A 15,036-nucleotide genomic window follows, 5' to 3' on the forward strand; every position below is an offset into this window, starting at 1 on the left:
GTTTACTGATTATTAACAAGTATTTCAGACAAGGCGGAGCTGGAATGTGTGTGTGTGTGTGTGTGTGTGTGTGTGTGTGTGTGGTGCAGCAGCTTGGCCTGGATTAACCTTGCGTGAGGAGGAAACCCAGGGTTGAAAGAGTGAACGGAAGCTGAGCTCAGAAAGGTAGAGCCGAGGGTGAGTAGCACTGTTCACACCCGGTTAGAAGAAAAGACGCAGTGTTTCATGTTAGAGGAGAGAAAAGGAGAAGGAGAGGTTCTGAAGCTTGTTATGCCTTTTGTTACCTCTTTTGGCTTTTGTTGCGGTAGAAATCTCAGGTTCAGGACCGACCTGCTCGAACACACGGCGTAACCGTGACGACTAAACAACAATTAGAGTCGGTTCACCACGACGTTTACATCCAGTGCGTTGTGCACACCAGGATGAAGGTTTTCACAATGAGCAGTAATGCTGCAGGAAGTGCAGGATGAGCGGGAATACAATCAACAACAGGATGATGTTTGAAGGTGATTAATTTGCTATATTAGCATTAAAAAAAGAGATTACAGCCAAAAATATGTGCACCTATGAACTAACTTGGAGGTCTCTGGACACTTACCGAATTGAGATTGTGAGGGGGTTTGGTCAGTGTGAGGGGGTTTTGTCAGTGTGAGGGGTTTTTGTCAGTGTGAGGGGATTTGGTCAGTGTGAGGGGGTTTGGTCAGTGTGAGGGTTTTTTGTCAGTGTGAGGGGATTTGGTCAGTGTGAGGGGGTTTGGTTACTGTGAGAGGGTTTTTATCAGTGTGAGGGGGTTTGGTTACTGTGAGGAGGTTTGATCAGTGCGAGGTGGTTTGGTCAGTGTGAGGGGTTTTTATCACTGTGAGGGGGTTTGGTCAGTGTGAGGGGGTTTGGTCAGTGTGAGGGGGTTTGATCAGTGTGAGGTGGTTTGGTCAGTGTGAGGTGGTTTGATCAGTGTGAGGGGGTCTGTTCAGTGTGAGGGGGTCTGTTCAGTGTAAGGGGTTTGTTCAGTGTGAGGGGGTTTGGGTTTGGTTGGTGTTACAATTATAATTTCTTTGAGAACTAAGATTCCAAAACACTTCTTCAGAATGACGATGGTCTCCATGAAGACATTGTTGTCGATGTAAAGGTTGGAGTGGAAGAACTCGAGTGCCCTGTACAGAGAACCCCCTTACTGACATCAATCCCACTGAACACCTTTCGGATGAACTGAAACTGAAGACTCTTTGAGATCTCAGTCATTTAGCTGAATCACTAATCCACACCACCACATTGTGAAATCGGGGAGAGAACAGTGGAGCTTGTTCTGGAATGTTCAGCAAGAACTGAGGGTGTAAAAGTCAGGGGTGTAGAAACCTTTGGATATATTCTGACGCAAAAAAAAATACCAGCAGCAGATTGGAATTTCTGGCACTTTGTATGGTTCATCATAGGGATCATAGTGAATGTGATGGGGTGTGTGTGTGTGTGTGTGTGTGTGTGTGTGTGTGTGTGTTGTGGCCAGTGTGAGGAGCCTGGATTTGTTGATGGATCCTGTAAGTTGAACTGTTTCAGATGATGATGTAATAGTAGTACAATGAGTATAAACATTTACTAGGTGATTTGAAGGAGCATGTGAGGAACGTGCTGAGCGTGAGGCACATACAGAGTGTGAAGAACGTATACAGAGTGTAGGAGATGACTGCTGTGATCCTTGTTCTGACGCACTCCTTTTTTTTCCCTCTTTTCGATTCAGCTGCTTTCTCTCAGACCACCACATTTTATGTTCTGCCAGAATCTCCGAACTGTTTGGTGTCCACGTGCTTTCTGCTGGAACATGTTCCACACATAATCTTCTCGCTTTGATTTTGCACTCCATTGAATTTGGGACACGTCCCAGAACCTCAGGACCCTGCCCTCTTTTCCCCCCTTCCCCACTTTCTCGTTACTCGCGCTGAAACGCCCAGTGGTGGTGAAGCTTTGCATGCTCGTGTGAAATAGAGATATTTGTCAGAGGACAGATTATTTTTCTTGCAGCCCCTCCCTTCCCAAGATACTTTCTTTGCTCTCTCAATCGTAAAACTCCCTCTTCCCTCTCTTCCTCTTTTCTCTCTCATAGTTGTCTTGTGAAATAAACTTGACGTTTAAATTGTGGAGATTACTCTGTTAGAGGGTCTATGGAGTCTCCTATTAATGACATTCTGGCTGTGTTCCAAATGGATCACACTAAAGACTCCATTAGGGATTGGAGAATAAATATAATAAATATTATAATAAATAGCTTTGTGTGAAGGTTTACTCAGTGTGAGGGTGTGATTGTTATATAACACATTTAGTCAGCATGAGGCTTTTTATTGATGTGATTGAGTTTGGTCAGTGTAAATAGTTTGGTTAGTGTGAGGAGTTTGATCAGTGTGAGGGTTTAGTCAGTGTTTGGTCAGTGTGAGGGTTTGGTGTAAGGGGGTTTGGTCAGTGTGAGGGGGTTTGGTCAGTGTGAGGGTTTGGTGTAAGGGAGTTTGGTCAGTGTGAGGAGTTTGATCAGTGTGAGGGTTTAGTCAGTGTTTGGTCAGTGTGAGGTTTGGTGTAAGGGGTTTGGTCAGTGTGAGGGGTTTGGTCAGTGTGAGGGGTTTGGTGTAAGGGAGTTTGGTCAGTGTGAGGGGTTTGGTCAGTGTGAGGGGTTTGGTGTAAGGGGTTTGGTCAGTGTGAGGGGTTTGGTCAGTGTGAGGGGTTTGGTGTAAGGGGTTTGGTCAGTGTGAGGGGTTTGGTCAGAGTGAGGGTTTGATGTAAGTGGGTTTGGTCAGTGTGAGGGGTTTGGTCAGTGTGAGGGGTTTGGTGTAAGTGGGTTTGGTCAGTGTGAGGGGTTTGGTCAGTGTGAGGGGTTTGGTGTAAGTGGGTTTGGTCAGTGTGAGGGGTTTGGTCAGTGTGAGGGGTTTGGTGTAAGGTGGTTTGGTCAGTGTGAGGGGTTTGGTGAGAGTGGGTTTGGTCAGAGTGTGTGGTAGCATTGGAAAAGTTAGAATATCAAGACAGTATATTTTTCTTTGAAAAAAAGAAGACATTGTGTGTGTGTGTGTGTGTGTGTGTGTGTGTGTGTGTGTGTGTGCATGCATTGTAAATGTTTCAGATTTGCTTATTATTATTATGTGCGTTTTTAAAGAGTGCCGAAAGACAAGAGCCGCACCTCCGAGTGAAAACACCCGTCACACCCGATGTTACTAACGGCTCCCTGCCCTCACCTCTCACACAGGGTTCAAGTGAGGCTCTTCTCTGACCTGCCCACTGCTCTGCTGCTTTATACATTCTGCTCGACTGATATCTCAACCTTTCTGTGAACTCGCTTTACACCATGCTGATGGTTTTAACAGCAGGGTAGGAAAGTCCAAGCCCACTCTCAACCTTCCTCCCCTCAGTTATGCAAAATACTCGCAACTTTGGGTCATTCTGTTTAATCTGTTTCTTTGCACGAGTGTTGAAGAGCATGCAGTTCCTGTCATTGCACACACACACACACACACACACACACACACACACACACAGAGGAGTGAACGTGGATTTCACTGAGAGTTGACGGTTAACAGTGTGTGTGTGTGTGTGTGTGTGTGTGTGTGTGTGTGTGTGTGTTGGTTGTACATGTGTAACTGTGTAACTGGCTGATTGCCTGGAGCTGTGTGTCAGAGCAAAACGATCAACAAGACAAGACGAACAGGCCTGCTATTATGTAATCCTTCTCATCTCTCAGCTCTGGAAAGAATGTTTAAATCAGGAGGAACATCAGAAGGTTCTGCTCTGTGAAATTCTCTGCAAACAAAACAATGCTTATCATCAATTACCTGAATTGAGATTATTTGAGCTACAAATATGGATATTTGCAGAGTTTGAGAAGGGAATAAATGCATAGCAGGCTGTAAAACTAATTACTTACTCGAGCTGTCAGAGCTTCACTTCACTCCTCACACAAGAGAGGGCGTGAAAGTGACATAAAAGTCTGTGATGTACTCTGAAAACCCGACGTTTTCATGATGAACAACCTTCCGCATTCTGTCTCCATTCGCTCTTAGAGTAACCGCCACTCTTCTGGGAAGATGTTCCACCAGTTTTTTGTGGAGATTTCATTCAGTTACAAGGGGGTGCAGTCATCCTTCACATTCATTGTTTAATAGGATTTATAGCAGGAGATCTTCCACCAAATGCATCCCATGAAACGCAGATCTTCATGGAGCTTGCTTTCTGCACAGGGGCATTGTCATCCTGGAACAGTTCAAGTGCAGCGAAAATTTTCATGCTACGGCATCCAAAGACGTCCTACACAATTGTGTGTCTCCAAAAGTTTGAGATGAACCACCTATGGCTGGAAAACTCAGGTGTCCCAATGCTTTTGTCCATTCAGTAAAAATAACTTGTAAATGATTTTATACTTGTATAGCATTATTGGGGAGGTAGAAGCTTTTGGGGCCCCTGAGCAAGACCCTTAACCCTTTCTGCTCCTGTATCATGGCTGACCCCAGCTTCCTGACATCACTGGCATATGCTGTCTGCTGTAAATGATCTGTGATAAGCGTAAAGTATCTTTCTTCTTCTTACCTTATATCACATTATTTTACAACACTTTTTCCTCCTTGATATCTTGCAGCCCTAATGTGCACATACGCATGTATGGTAAAAAAAAAAGATGATTTCTCACTTCTTGAAACATATTTGCCATAATTCCAGCACAGGAATGCTATGATGTTTAGTGCACGTGAACACAATGCGCTCTCAGGTTCACATCTTCCTTTTAGTGGAAACGAGAACAGGATGTGAAGAAGAGGCAGAAGTGAAAGGCTTCTGCACCCCCATTTATTAGAAACACTTTGACAGTGAGTGTCAGCTCTGGGTTTTTACTTGATGACACCAGTGACTCTGTGTGGAAAAAATAAGTCTTTGGAAGACGTCCTTGTAGGTGTGTGTTTGGTGTAAACACTGAGCGTACGGGGATTAAGGAGTTCTGTTGGTTTGAACGTTTACATTAAGACCATTTGTGTCTCAACATTCGTCACGGTGTAGCTGTAACCCTTATGTTTGTATTAAGGTAATAATACACATATTAACAAACTGTTTTAAGGGTACTAACAAACGTCCTGTTGTGCTGCTGTGTATATTAAATACAAATAATTTGATATACAAAATATAGTGTAATGACTGTGATTTTTCAGGATATCATTACTGATATTGTTCAACTCTAAATTATACACTCCAATCAGACCTCATTAATCAGAAGCTGTCCCGATTCACCAACCCTCGGCTATGGCGACGATGAAGCACGACTCGACCGGTTTGTGATCATTAGAAAAATGACGAGCTCATCATGAAAGCTAATAAAGAGGTGAAGCTAAAAGAGCTCTACATACTAAAGCTCTAAAGCTCTGCTGCATCAACAGTAACAGCAGTTAGATGCAGAATTTTAGTATAGAACTGATTTGGGTGCCGTATTAGATGTCATAGATCTGGAGTAATCCATAGCAGTAATTAATAGGGAACCAATGCTGTTAATAAAAATAAAATGTGTGACCAGTTTATAAAATTAGTTTTTACTGGTCAAATAACTATATTTGATTGTGTTTGAATTCTTTAAAAAAGACACAAAAAAATTATCAAATACTTTTTTATTAAATATAATAATAATAATAATAATAATTTATTTAAAAACAAAATCCATGATGAAGTCCCCAAAATCCATGATGAAGTTTTGAGTTGGAAAAAAACTAATCTTAAAATGAAAAAAAAAAAAAAAAAAATCCTTTTTTTTTTCATTTTAAGATTAGTTTTTTTCCAACTCAAAACTTCATCATGGATTTTGGGGACCAAAACAACAGCTCTAATCCTGGTTTATGCCTGATGATTGCACATATCCTGAGGCGACTAAAACTTAACATTTCAGGAGAAGTTTGTTGACAGAGTATTTTATTAGTTAGCGATTCTGAGAAAGCCTGAAGGAGTGCTGAAGAGTTGCATGTTTACATTCGTCTAGTGCTCGGGAGGACGTTTCCTCATTTTCAGGCCACTGACGCCAGACTTGTGTTTATTTCATTCAATTGTGTTTATTCTGCCACTTATTACAACATAAGCCATAATGTTCACACACACACACACACACACACACACACACACACACACACATTCAAAACTCCTGTTAAACACACAGAAGATTGTGTGCTGCTGACCGCAACTAAACCAAACTACAGGTAGTGTTTATCTCTGCATTGCTTTTAATCACCTACATGATAAATATACCAACTGAGCTTTCAATCAAAAGTTGTCCTAAAAAGTAATCACACTGAAAAAGGAGATCTGATTTGTTCTTTTTTTCTTTTTTTGAAGGGGGTGGTTTTTAAGGATTGGTTAATTCCTGGACATTTTAAGTCCGTACTAGTAGTCTTTATTTATAGGTACTAAAAAACGTCCAGTTCCACTGGTGTATACTGCAGAATATCTTTTGAAAAAATTATAATATTAACTATTAATATTTATATTGTGTAGCTATACAGTGGCTGTGTACAGTGTGCAAAACAACTTGTCAAGTCTTTTATGAGTTTTTGCATGTTTCTTCTGTTTCTATGCAACAAACTCTGTAATGTAACGCTATTTCCTTTAACCAATCAAATCTATAAATGTCCAGATGTCCTATTTTATTTCCACTAAAAATCCTCCCTAACCATTCCTTTCACCAGCTAATCTATGTTTAACCTGCATGTATGCAGTATGTTAGCATGTTTTCCAGATACAAACAGAAACGTGTGAAGCGGAACGTCACATTCTGCTGCTACATGTATTTCATCCAAACCTACTGTTACTCCATAAAGTGACAGCTTGATGCTTTAAAGCCTGTAAATGACCGTTTATTATGTGTAAACAAAAGGAACATGCATGTGTGTCTCTTTAAAAACCATGAAAGTTTTGATGTTTATACCCTTTGACAGGCAATATTATATAAACTACAGGTAGACTTGTGATGAAGATGTGTTCTGATGACCCAGGAGTCTTAAAGTGTGATCACTATAGGGTATAATACTGTTATTTCTTAATAATTTAACAAATAACTGTACATAATTTAGCAACACAAAGCAGTTTACAGTACTGTACTGTGTATATATATATATATGTGTATACATACACACACATATATATTTAAGGTAAAGGTGCTTTATACTTGCAGCACATTGAAATTCTTACTTTACATATTCCAGCAATTCCACAGTGGTGGGTTTTAGTTTCAGTGCCTCTGATGCACTCAGAGTTAAGGGCCTTTGCTCAGGTGGTCCAAAAGTGGCAGCTTAGTGGGATGGATGGATGGATGAATGGACGGATGGACGGAGGAATGGATGGATGGATAGATAGATGGATGGATAGATAGATAGATGCTTATTTATTTCATATTCAGTACAGTATCTTATGTAGAAAACAAAACGTAATTTTGCATTAGGGCATTACAGCGACATCAAAATTGAAATAATGGCCCATTTATGTGTGTTTTTTACCTCAGAGTTTTTTACCTCAGTATTCAGTACACATGTATAAGACAGTACAGAGTAATGAAGGCTTTATGAAGTCTCCTGACAGTTAGATTTGTTCGTGTTTGGCAAGAAAATGGACACAAAGAGCTGAAGAATAAACAGCTTTAGTCCTGCCTAGTCCTGATCTGAGTGCTTTTCGTGTTCCTTGTAAACACACCTTAACCTGATCCAGTGTGTGTGTGTGAGTGTGAGTGAGAGAGAGAGAGAGAGAGCGCAAGGATGCTGTGGTATTATATACACTCACACACACATGGAGGTAAGAGAGCTGTGAGCTGTTTTTTTTACTGGATGTAATCCTCACACAGGTAGGTGTGTGTGTGTGTGTGTGTGTGTGTGTGTGTGTGTGTGTGTGTGAGGTACAGCTGTTATTACAGAAAGCTGCTGGTTGCTGCATGTTTGTTGATTGTACAGGCTGCTTGTATGGCCTTGTCTTCTGGCCGTGGAGCAGATCACTGCTCGGAGGTAAATAACAGAGTCGGGGTGTCGGGGTGGTGCGTGGGACAGACGTGCACAGGCACGTCAGGTAGACGTGAGGTGTCTTCACCTGGAGAGGGACGCAATAACAATGTGTCATTTCCAGTGTTCGTAGTATGGGGTTGAGGCTTCCTTGAAAAAATCGACGTGATCTGCGTACGTCAATCACTCCGGGGTTTTAACATCGAGGGAAAACCATCATCAGCTGAGTAGTTCCCGAGAAGGTTCTTTTCTAAGGTCTTCAGTAATCTGCAAGTTTTTTTTCCTGGGATGGAAATCTGACCCTGGGACTGGAGACCCCTTCCATCAATTTCACCTTCTGACCAAAACCTGCTTGGGAGAGTGTGCAGAGTGAGAATTGTGATTTATGTAATATGAAGGACACTAATGGATGGTGAGGTAGGTGTGTGTGTGTTTGTGTTTTTGAGAGTGTGTGTGTTTGTGTTTTTGCGTGCCTTTCATTGACAAACAAGGAAACAATAATACGGTATTAGCAAATGTTTTTGTTTCACTAATACCAAGCTATTCAAGTTTTGCTACTAACTGAACTGTGTGTGTGTGTGTGTATGTGTGTGTGTGTGAGTGTGTGTGTGTGTGTGTGTATATACATAGAGTTTTAGTTTAGATTTTATACCCAGCTGTTGAAACAGTTCAAAAGTGTTGGGAATGTGGGGGGAAAATAAAAACGTCCGTGGAAAAAAAAAAAACGCTCGAGTGAGGTGGGAAACGATCAGCGGAATTCTTCGGAAACTCGCGCGCACACGCACACACACACACACACACACACACACACAGTATATGAATATATGAGAATGCCGGCCGTGGCAGCTGTAAAAACACACTCTGTAAAGCTGAGTCAGAAGAAACACACTCTTTATAAACCGCATGAGAGGAAGGAGAATCACACACACACACACACACACACACACCTCCGTTTATTCACAGAATATTTCTCTATACACATGCCAAATGTATGTGGACACCTGGGCGTGAGATCATGTGTGTCTTTTTGAGTCTCCTTTTGCTGGTCTTAATCTCCACTCTTTCTTCTGGGAAGAAGTTACACTTTATTTGGAGTCTGTCTTCGATCTCAGATGTGATTCGCATCTCGATGCATACGATACATTAAAGATACATATGAAGCAGCTACCGATGCGATACAATACGACTGTACTACCATGCAGTGCGATACGATTTCGATGCGATTCAATGGAAAAAAATATGATTCTATGAAATTTAATGTTACAGAAACTGTAACTGGTTCAGACATACAGCAAATGATCACTTTACTGAAGTGCCTTCTGACTTCCAACGTCTGACCCTTTTCACAAACACGCCTTTATAATGCTTCAAAGATGAAATAAAACCAGATGTTCTTTTCCTGTTGTGTGTGCAGGAAGTTACAGCTCTACCTCTGCCATGTTAATCTGTATTCTATGTGATTCTCTGTAGTGTTGTGACACGTCGTCTTCACGTAGCAGCAGCAGTGCTGAGAGAAAGAAATCAGATTTTGCAGACACAAATATGTTAAAAACGATGAATCTCTCGGAATGAAACTCTATCATGGGAAGTGTCCATGGTAGAAGGTGATGATCCACAGCTGGGTCTGAGGACTTACACCATTATAGTGCTTTCCATTACACATCAGGATGTTCTTCACCTCTGCATCATGCTCCAACTTCCTGGAACACCTCACACCTGCTCATATACGTGTAAATTAAGGATCAGTGATTTGTATAGAGTTGAGTTTAGTCACTATTTCACAACATTGTGCACTTTTTTAGACAGTGACCCACACCGGTGTCATGCAATGATGCACTCAGTTGCTTAACAGCTGTGTACTCGTGTGTGTGTGTGTGTGTGTGTGTGTGTGTGTGTGTGTGTGTGACTCATGCAGCTGTAAGGTGTTTCTTCTACATGGAATAACCAGGAGGAACAGTTAAGCTCTCTGATCTAAAGCTTTTACAAATACTGGTATTTTTGCACTAAATTCCTTTATTTGTTGTAAGAGCTCTGCTTCTGTCTCGAGACAGATACACCCAAGTTCTCCCTCTCTCACACACACACACACACACACACACACACACACACACACACACACCGGGTGTCGCATGTTAAAGAATAAAACCGTGGGTTTGGCAGGAGGGATGTGATGGCGAAACATCTGTATCGTGATTATGACGTGACGGTACATTTATCTGAAACATCCTCCAACATGTCATGGGTTTATTATATTATATAGCGTGAGAAAGCAGCTGATTTGAGGTGTCGGTTTTTCTAGTTAGTATTTTTTAAATGATAAAATAAAATACTTAATAAACATTTCTTCTTTACTTTTTTATTATTATAATTTTTTTACATTTTCTCCTCTTTTTATGATTTATTTAAAATTTTTAATCAGATACAGTTTTCTTTTTTCTATTTACGAATTAGCTGATTTGGTGCGAATTGTTTTTTGAATTAGTATTTTAAATGATAAAAGAAAAACATACACATTTATTTTTGACTTAAAAAAATTATTTATATATTTATTACTATCGATATTTAGTAATAATATTTATTACTTTATTTATTTATTTTTTTCTCTTCTTTTTATGAATGAATTTTTTCACATTTTTTAAAATCAGTAGTATTTTAAAATTTTATTTCTTCTTTTTTTTTTTTTTTTTGCTTCCTTTTTTGTCAATTTAAAATTCCTAAATTTCTTTTTCGTTTTTGTTTCATTTTTGTTTTGTCAACATTTTGCCCTGAATTTCAAAATTCTCTTTACCAATACAAACTACAATATTTTTAGCTCCTTTTTAATTATATTTTTTTGTAAATTTTTCCTCTCCTATTTTTATATATAAAAAATAGCCTTTTTTTCACACTTTTGCACACAATAAGTAAAACATTATGCTGTTCAGTTGCTAGTTTGTCAGTGGACTTGTGTATCCTGTGTGTAAGAATCGTGATATGATATTTTGTTCACAACGCACACCTTCTCATTTCTTTATTAGTTTAGTTTTCTTTATTTTCATGACTATGAAAATTGTAGATTCACACTGAAGGCATCAAAACTATGAATTAACACATGTGGAATTATATATGGAATTATATACATAACAAAAAAGTGTGAAACAACTGAAAAATGTCATATTCTAGGTTCTTCAAAGTAGCCACCTTTTGCTTTGATTACTGCTTTGCACACTCTTGGCATTCTCTTGATGAGCTTCAAGAGGTAGTCACCTGAAATGGTCTTCCAACAGTCTTGAAGGAGTTCCCCGAGAGATGCTTGGCACTTGTTGGCCCTTTTGCCTTCACTCTGCGGTCCAGCTCACCCCTAAACCATCTCGATTGGGTTCAGGTCCGGTGACTGTGGAGGCCAGGTCATCTGGCGCAGCACCCCATCACTCTCCTTCTTGGTCAAATAGCCCTTGATGCCTTCAGTGTGAATCTACAATTTTCATAGTCATGAAAATAAAGAAAACTCTTTGAATGAGAAGGTGTGTCCAAACTTTTGGTCTGTACTGTATAAAGTAAAATTGTCATTTTATCTTGAATATAATAAAATATAAACATGCAGTGTTAAATAATAAAAAATGTGCTTAAAGATCTGCAGCAGCTCCTTCTTCATTCTGAAAGAGGAAGTAAGTGCAGACAGAAGGAAACACCGACTGCCTCGTGGCCTCTTTTTTATTGTGAAATTAACACCGCTTCTCGTCTTCCCATAAACAGACATGACTGCTCTGACTTCCTGTGGGCCGTGCGAGCGGCGCGCGAGCTCCACTCAGACGCTTGCAGAACAAAACAGAGGTTTGAAGACCAGCGCTCTCAGATAGCTCTGTGCACCTGCTCTACCTCCTCCTCTGCCTCATCTAATCCTTCATCCTTGTCTTCACCGCCTCCGGGCAGAATGGCATCCGTACAGCCTTTGTTCCTCACTGCGTCCATCATCTTCTTCCTCTTCATCAGCAGCGCTCACGCTCACGCCGTCCCTCGCCTCACCTTTCCTCTCGGTAAGAGTGTTTCTGTTCTTCTACAAATTCACATAACGACCTCATGTAGTCATGTGACCCACCATCATCTCCATCATCTTCAGCAGCATCTCGTCCTAATCGGAACACAGAAGTAAAACAGGAGCAGTTTATCAACACTGTTATATTCACTGTACAGCTGCTGCTTTATAACCAGAAATGAAACGGTGAGAAAGTGTCAACTATCATACAGATCACATGAGAGACGGAGAGATAGACAGATAGACAGATAGATAGATGAATAGATGGATAGGTGGATCGATAAATAGACCGATAGGGAAATGAGAGGGATTTCATATATATTGATGCATATTTGGGAAATGAGAAAATATGATGTGAGAGGGATAGATAGATGGATGGATGGATGGATGGATGGATGGATGGATGGATGTATGGATAGATAGACGGACGGACGGACAGCGTGGCGAGAGTCAGACTCTTTAGTGTGCATTATATACTGCGTATCTCTAATATATTAGATGGCCGTCTTTATTAATAAATAAATACATACATACATTTATTTTCTCTTCCGTTCTGTAGTTTGGATTGAGAGTGTGTGAGTGTGTGAGTGTGTGTGTGTGTGTGTGTGTGTGTGTGTGACGGGAGCTCAAGGTTAATGTTAGTTTTCTGGATGGTTGAACAATTCTGTGTATTGATTAACAAACCTGTTACAGAGTGTGTGTGTGTGTGTGTGTGTGTGTGTGTGTGTGTGTGTGTGTGTGTGTGTGTGTTTGCGTGTGTATTTATGCGCTTGTATTTATGCGCTTATGCAAGTTATCTTGTCTATAACAATAGTGTACACGCCGTCTCATACTGCTGATCAGAGATACAGCAGTCTTTCTGTCTCTAACACCTGATAGATAGATAGATAGATAGATAGATAGATAGATAGATAGATAGATAGATAGATAGATAGATAGATAGATAGACAAACAGACAAACAGACAAACAGACAAAAATAACAGGTTGGACTCCTGGTGCTGTTTCTCATTTAAACATATCTTCTAATGAATCTTGTGCCTCGAGCCGTTTATTAAAATCTCCGTCTTCACCAGATGAGTTCCCCACATGCAGAACTGCTCCATGGAGCTCAGCGAGGTGTTTATTAGTGTCCCATTGTTCTCTAACAGTCAGTGTGTAAAATGTCTCTTTGTATGAGGAAGGTAGAAGGTGGAAGGTAGACAGTAATGTGTTGAAGGTGGAGGGTGGAATATTTAAGGTAGAAGGTTAGAAGGGTAGAAGGTGGAAAGTCAGAAAGTGGAAGGTGGAACAGAAGGTTGCATTTCTCGGAGCTTTATCACCCATTGTAGTCATCCTGAGAAAAAGAAGTGAGAGGATCTTTGTCTGAACTTCTTGTTTATAAGAAATGTTGTGTCAAAATTAGAATTTGTAAAAGCACACATTGTGTTGCGTCTGAATTCAACTCATAAACTCATAAACTTATAAACTCATAAACTCATAAACTCATAAACTTATAAACTTATAAACTCATTCCTCTTCTGGTCAATCCAGAATTCAGTTCAATATCGAATTATTATTATTATTATTATTATTATTATTATTATTATTATTATAGTTTAGTTTGAGCTGTCAAGAGTTTTGGAAATAAATATAAAATATATAAAATAAATCTAAAATAAAAATAAATGAATGTACAATTAATGTACACTTTTATGTACATGAAAAAAAAGTTTATAAATTAAAAAGATCTGCAGTTATTTTGAAGAAATTAAAAAAAATCTAAATAATTTGATGGAGTTAATATAATTCCTGTAGATCAGGTGCTGCTTGTGAACGCTGGTGTTTGGATGTAAATGATATTCAGCAGAACTAAACGACTCTTTGATGGTGCGATGAAACAAACCGTGTTTTTGTGCAGCGTCACAGATCACAGACGCCGAGGGTCAGGTCACGTTACAGCGCCGCTGTGGATCTGACTTCCACATGTACTTTTAATATGATTTCCTTTCAGTCTGTGAGGAACACTGAAGTTCTCCAAGGTGCCGAAACGATTTTCCTTTGGGTTTTTTCACTCAAATCCTTCGATCCTGAAGAACACAGTGTTTTATACAAACATCAATACCATCATCCAGTAGCATCTTCTAATCCTCACAGCTCTCAGAATGGTACAATGGGTGTCATTTTTTTCTGGTCATCCATCCATCCATTCATCCATCCATCTATCTATCCATCCAACAGTATATCCATTCTTTCATTTAATTATTTATCCATCCATCCATCAGTCTACAGTATATCCATCCATCCATCCATCCATCCATCCATCCATCCATCCATCCATCCATCAGTCTACAGTATATCCATTCTTTTATTTATTTATTCATCCATCCATCCATCCATCCATCCATCCATCCATCCATCCATCCATCAGTCTACAGTATATCCATTCTTTCATCCATCCATCCATCCATCCATCCATCCATCCATCCATCAGTCTACAGTATTTTCATTCATCCAGTAATCCATCTGTCAGTCTATATTATATCAATTTATCCACTTATCTGTCCATCCATTTATCCAACCATCTATGCATCTATACATTAATCCTTCCATTGATCCATTGGTCTACAGTATATCCATTCATCTACTTATCTGTCCATCCATCTATTATTCTACAGTATATCTATTCATCCATTTATCCATCTATCTGTTGATATATATGGCTTGTGCACACCTCTGCATTAGATTTAAACATCTCATTTCACATTTAGTTCCCACTTATAATAAGCTCCACTCTTTCTTCTGGGAGGATGTTCCTCTAGATTTGTTGGAGATTTGTGAGATTTGGTTCAGCTAGACGGCTGTTAGTAAAGTCAGGTACTGATGTAGGTGAGAAGGTGAGGAGGTCTGGCGTGCAGTCAGAGTTCGCATTCATCTCAAAGCTGTTTAATAGAGTTGGAGCTCTATCGCAGGAGATGATCTTTTTTTGGGTTGTACATTTATGTGCCTCCAACTTTGTGCTTGAAGAGTTTGGAATCATCATTGCTGCATAACTCTTTCCCCTC

General features: G+C 39.9%; 1 protein-coding gene across 7 annotated transcripts in view; it reads left to right on the forward strand.

Annotated features, from left to right (window-relative positions):
- The window catches only part of sema4ab (sema domain, immunoglobulin domain (Ig), transmembrane domain (TM) and short cytoplasmic domain, (semaphorin) 4Ab), a 33,510-nt gene that overhangs the window by 5,314 nt on the left and 13,160 nt on the right, over window positions 1-15,036 (forward strand). For 2 of the 7 annotated variants that reach the window (XM_046843766.1, XM_046843765.1), the window contains exon 2: window positions 11,715-11,995. In XM_046843766.1, the coding sequence (XP_046699722.1) occupies window positions 11,893-11,995 (103 nt within the window). In that variant the 5' untranslated portion in view covers window positions 11,715-11,892. Of the gene's footprint in view, window positions 178-230; window positions 507-7,741; window positions 7,780-7,811; window positions 7,829-7,986; window positions 8,397-11,714; window positions 11,996-15,036 lie in introns of those variants that run through there. The other 5 variants (XM_046843768.1, XM_046843767.1, XM_046843771.1 and 2 more) reach the window with 5 other exon arrangements.

This window comes from Silurus meridionalis, chromosome 29 (genome assembly GCF_014805685.1).
Source record: "Silurus meridionalis isolate SWU-2019-XX chromosome 29, ASM1480568v1, whole genome shotgun sequence".
In the NCBI taxonomy this organism is placed as follows: Eukaryota; Metazoa; Chordata; class Actinopteri; order Siluriformes; family Siluridae; genus Silurus; species Silurus meridionalis.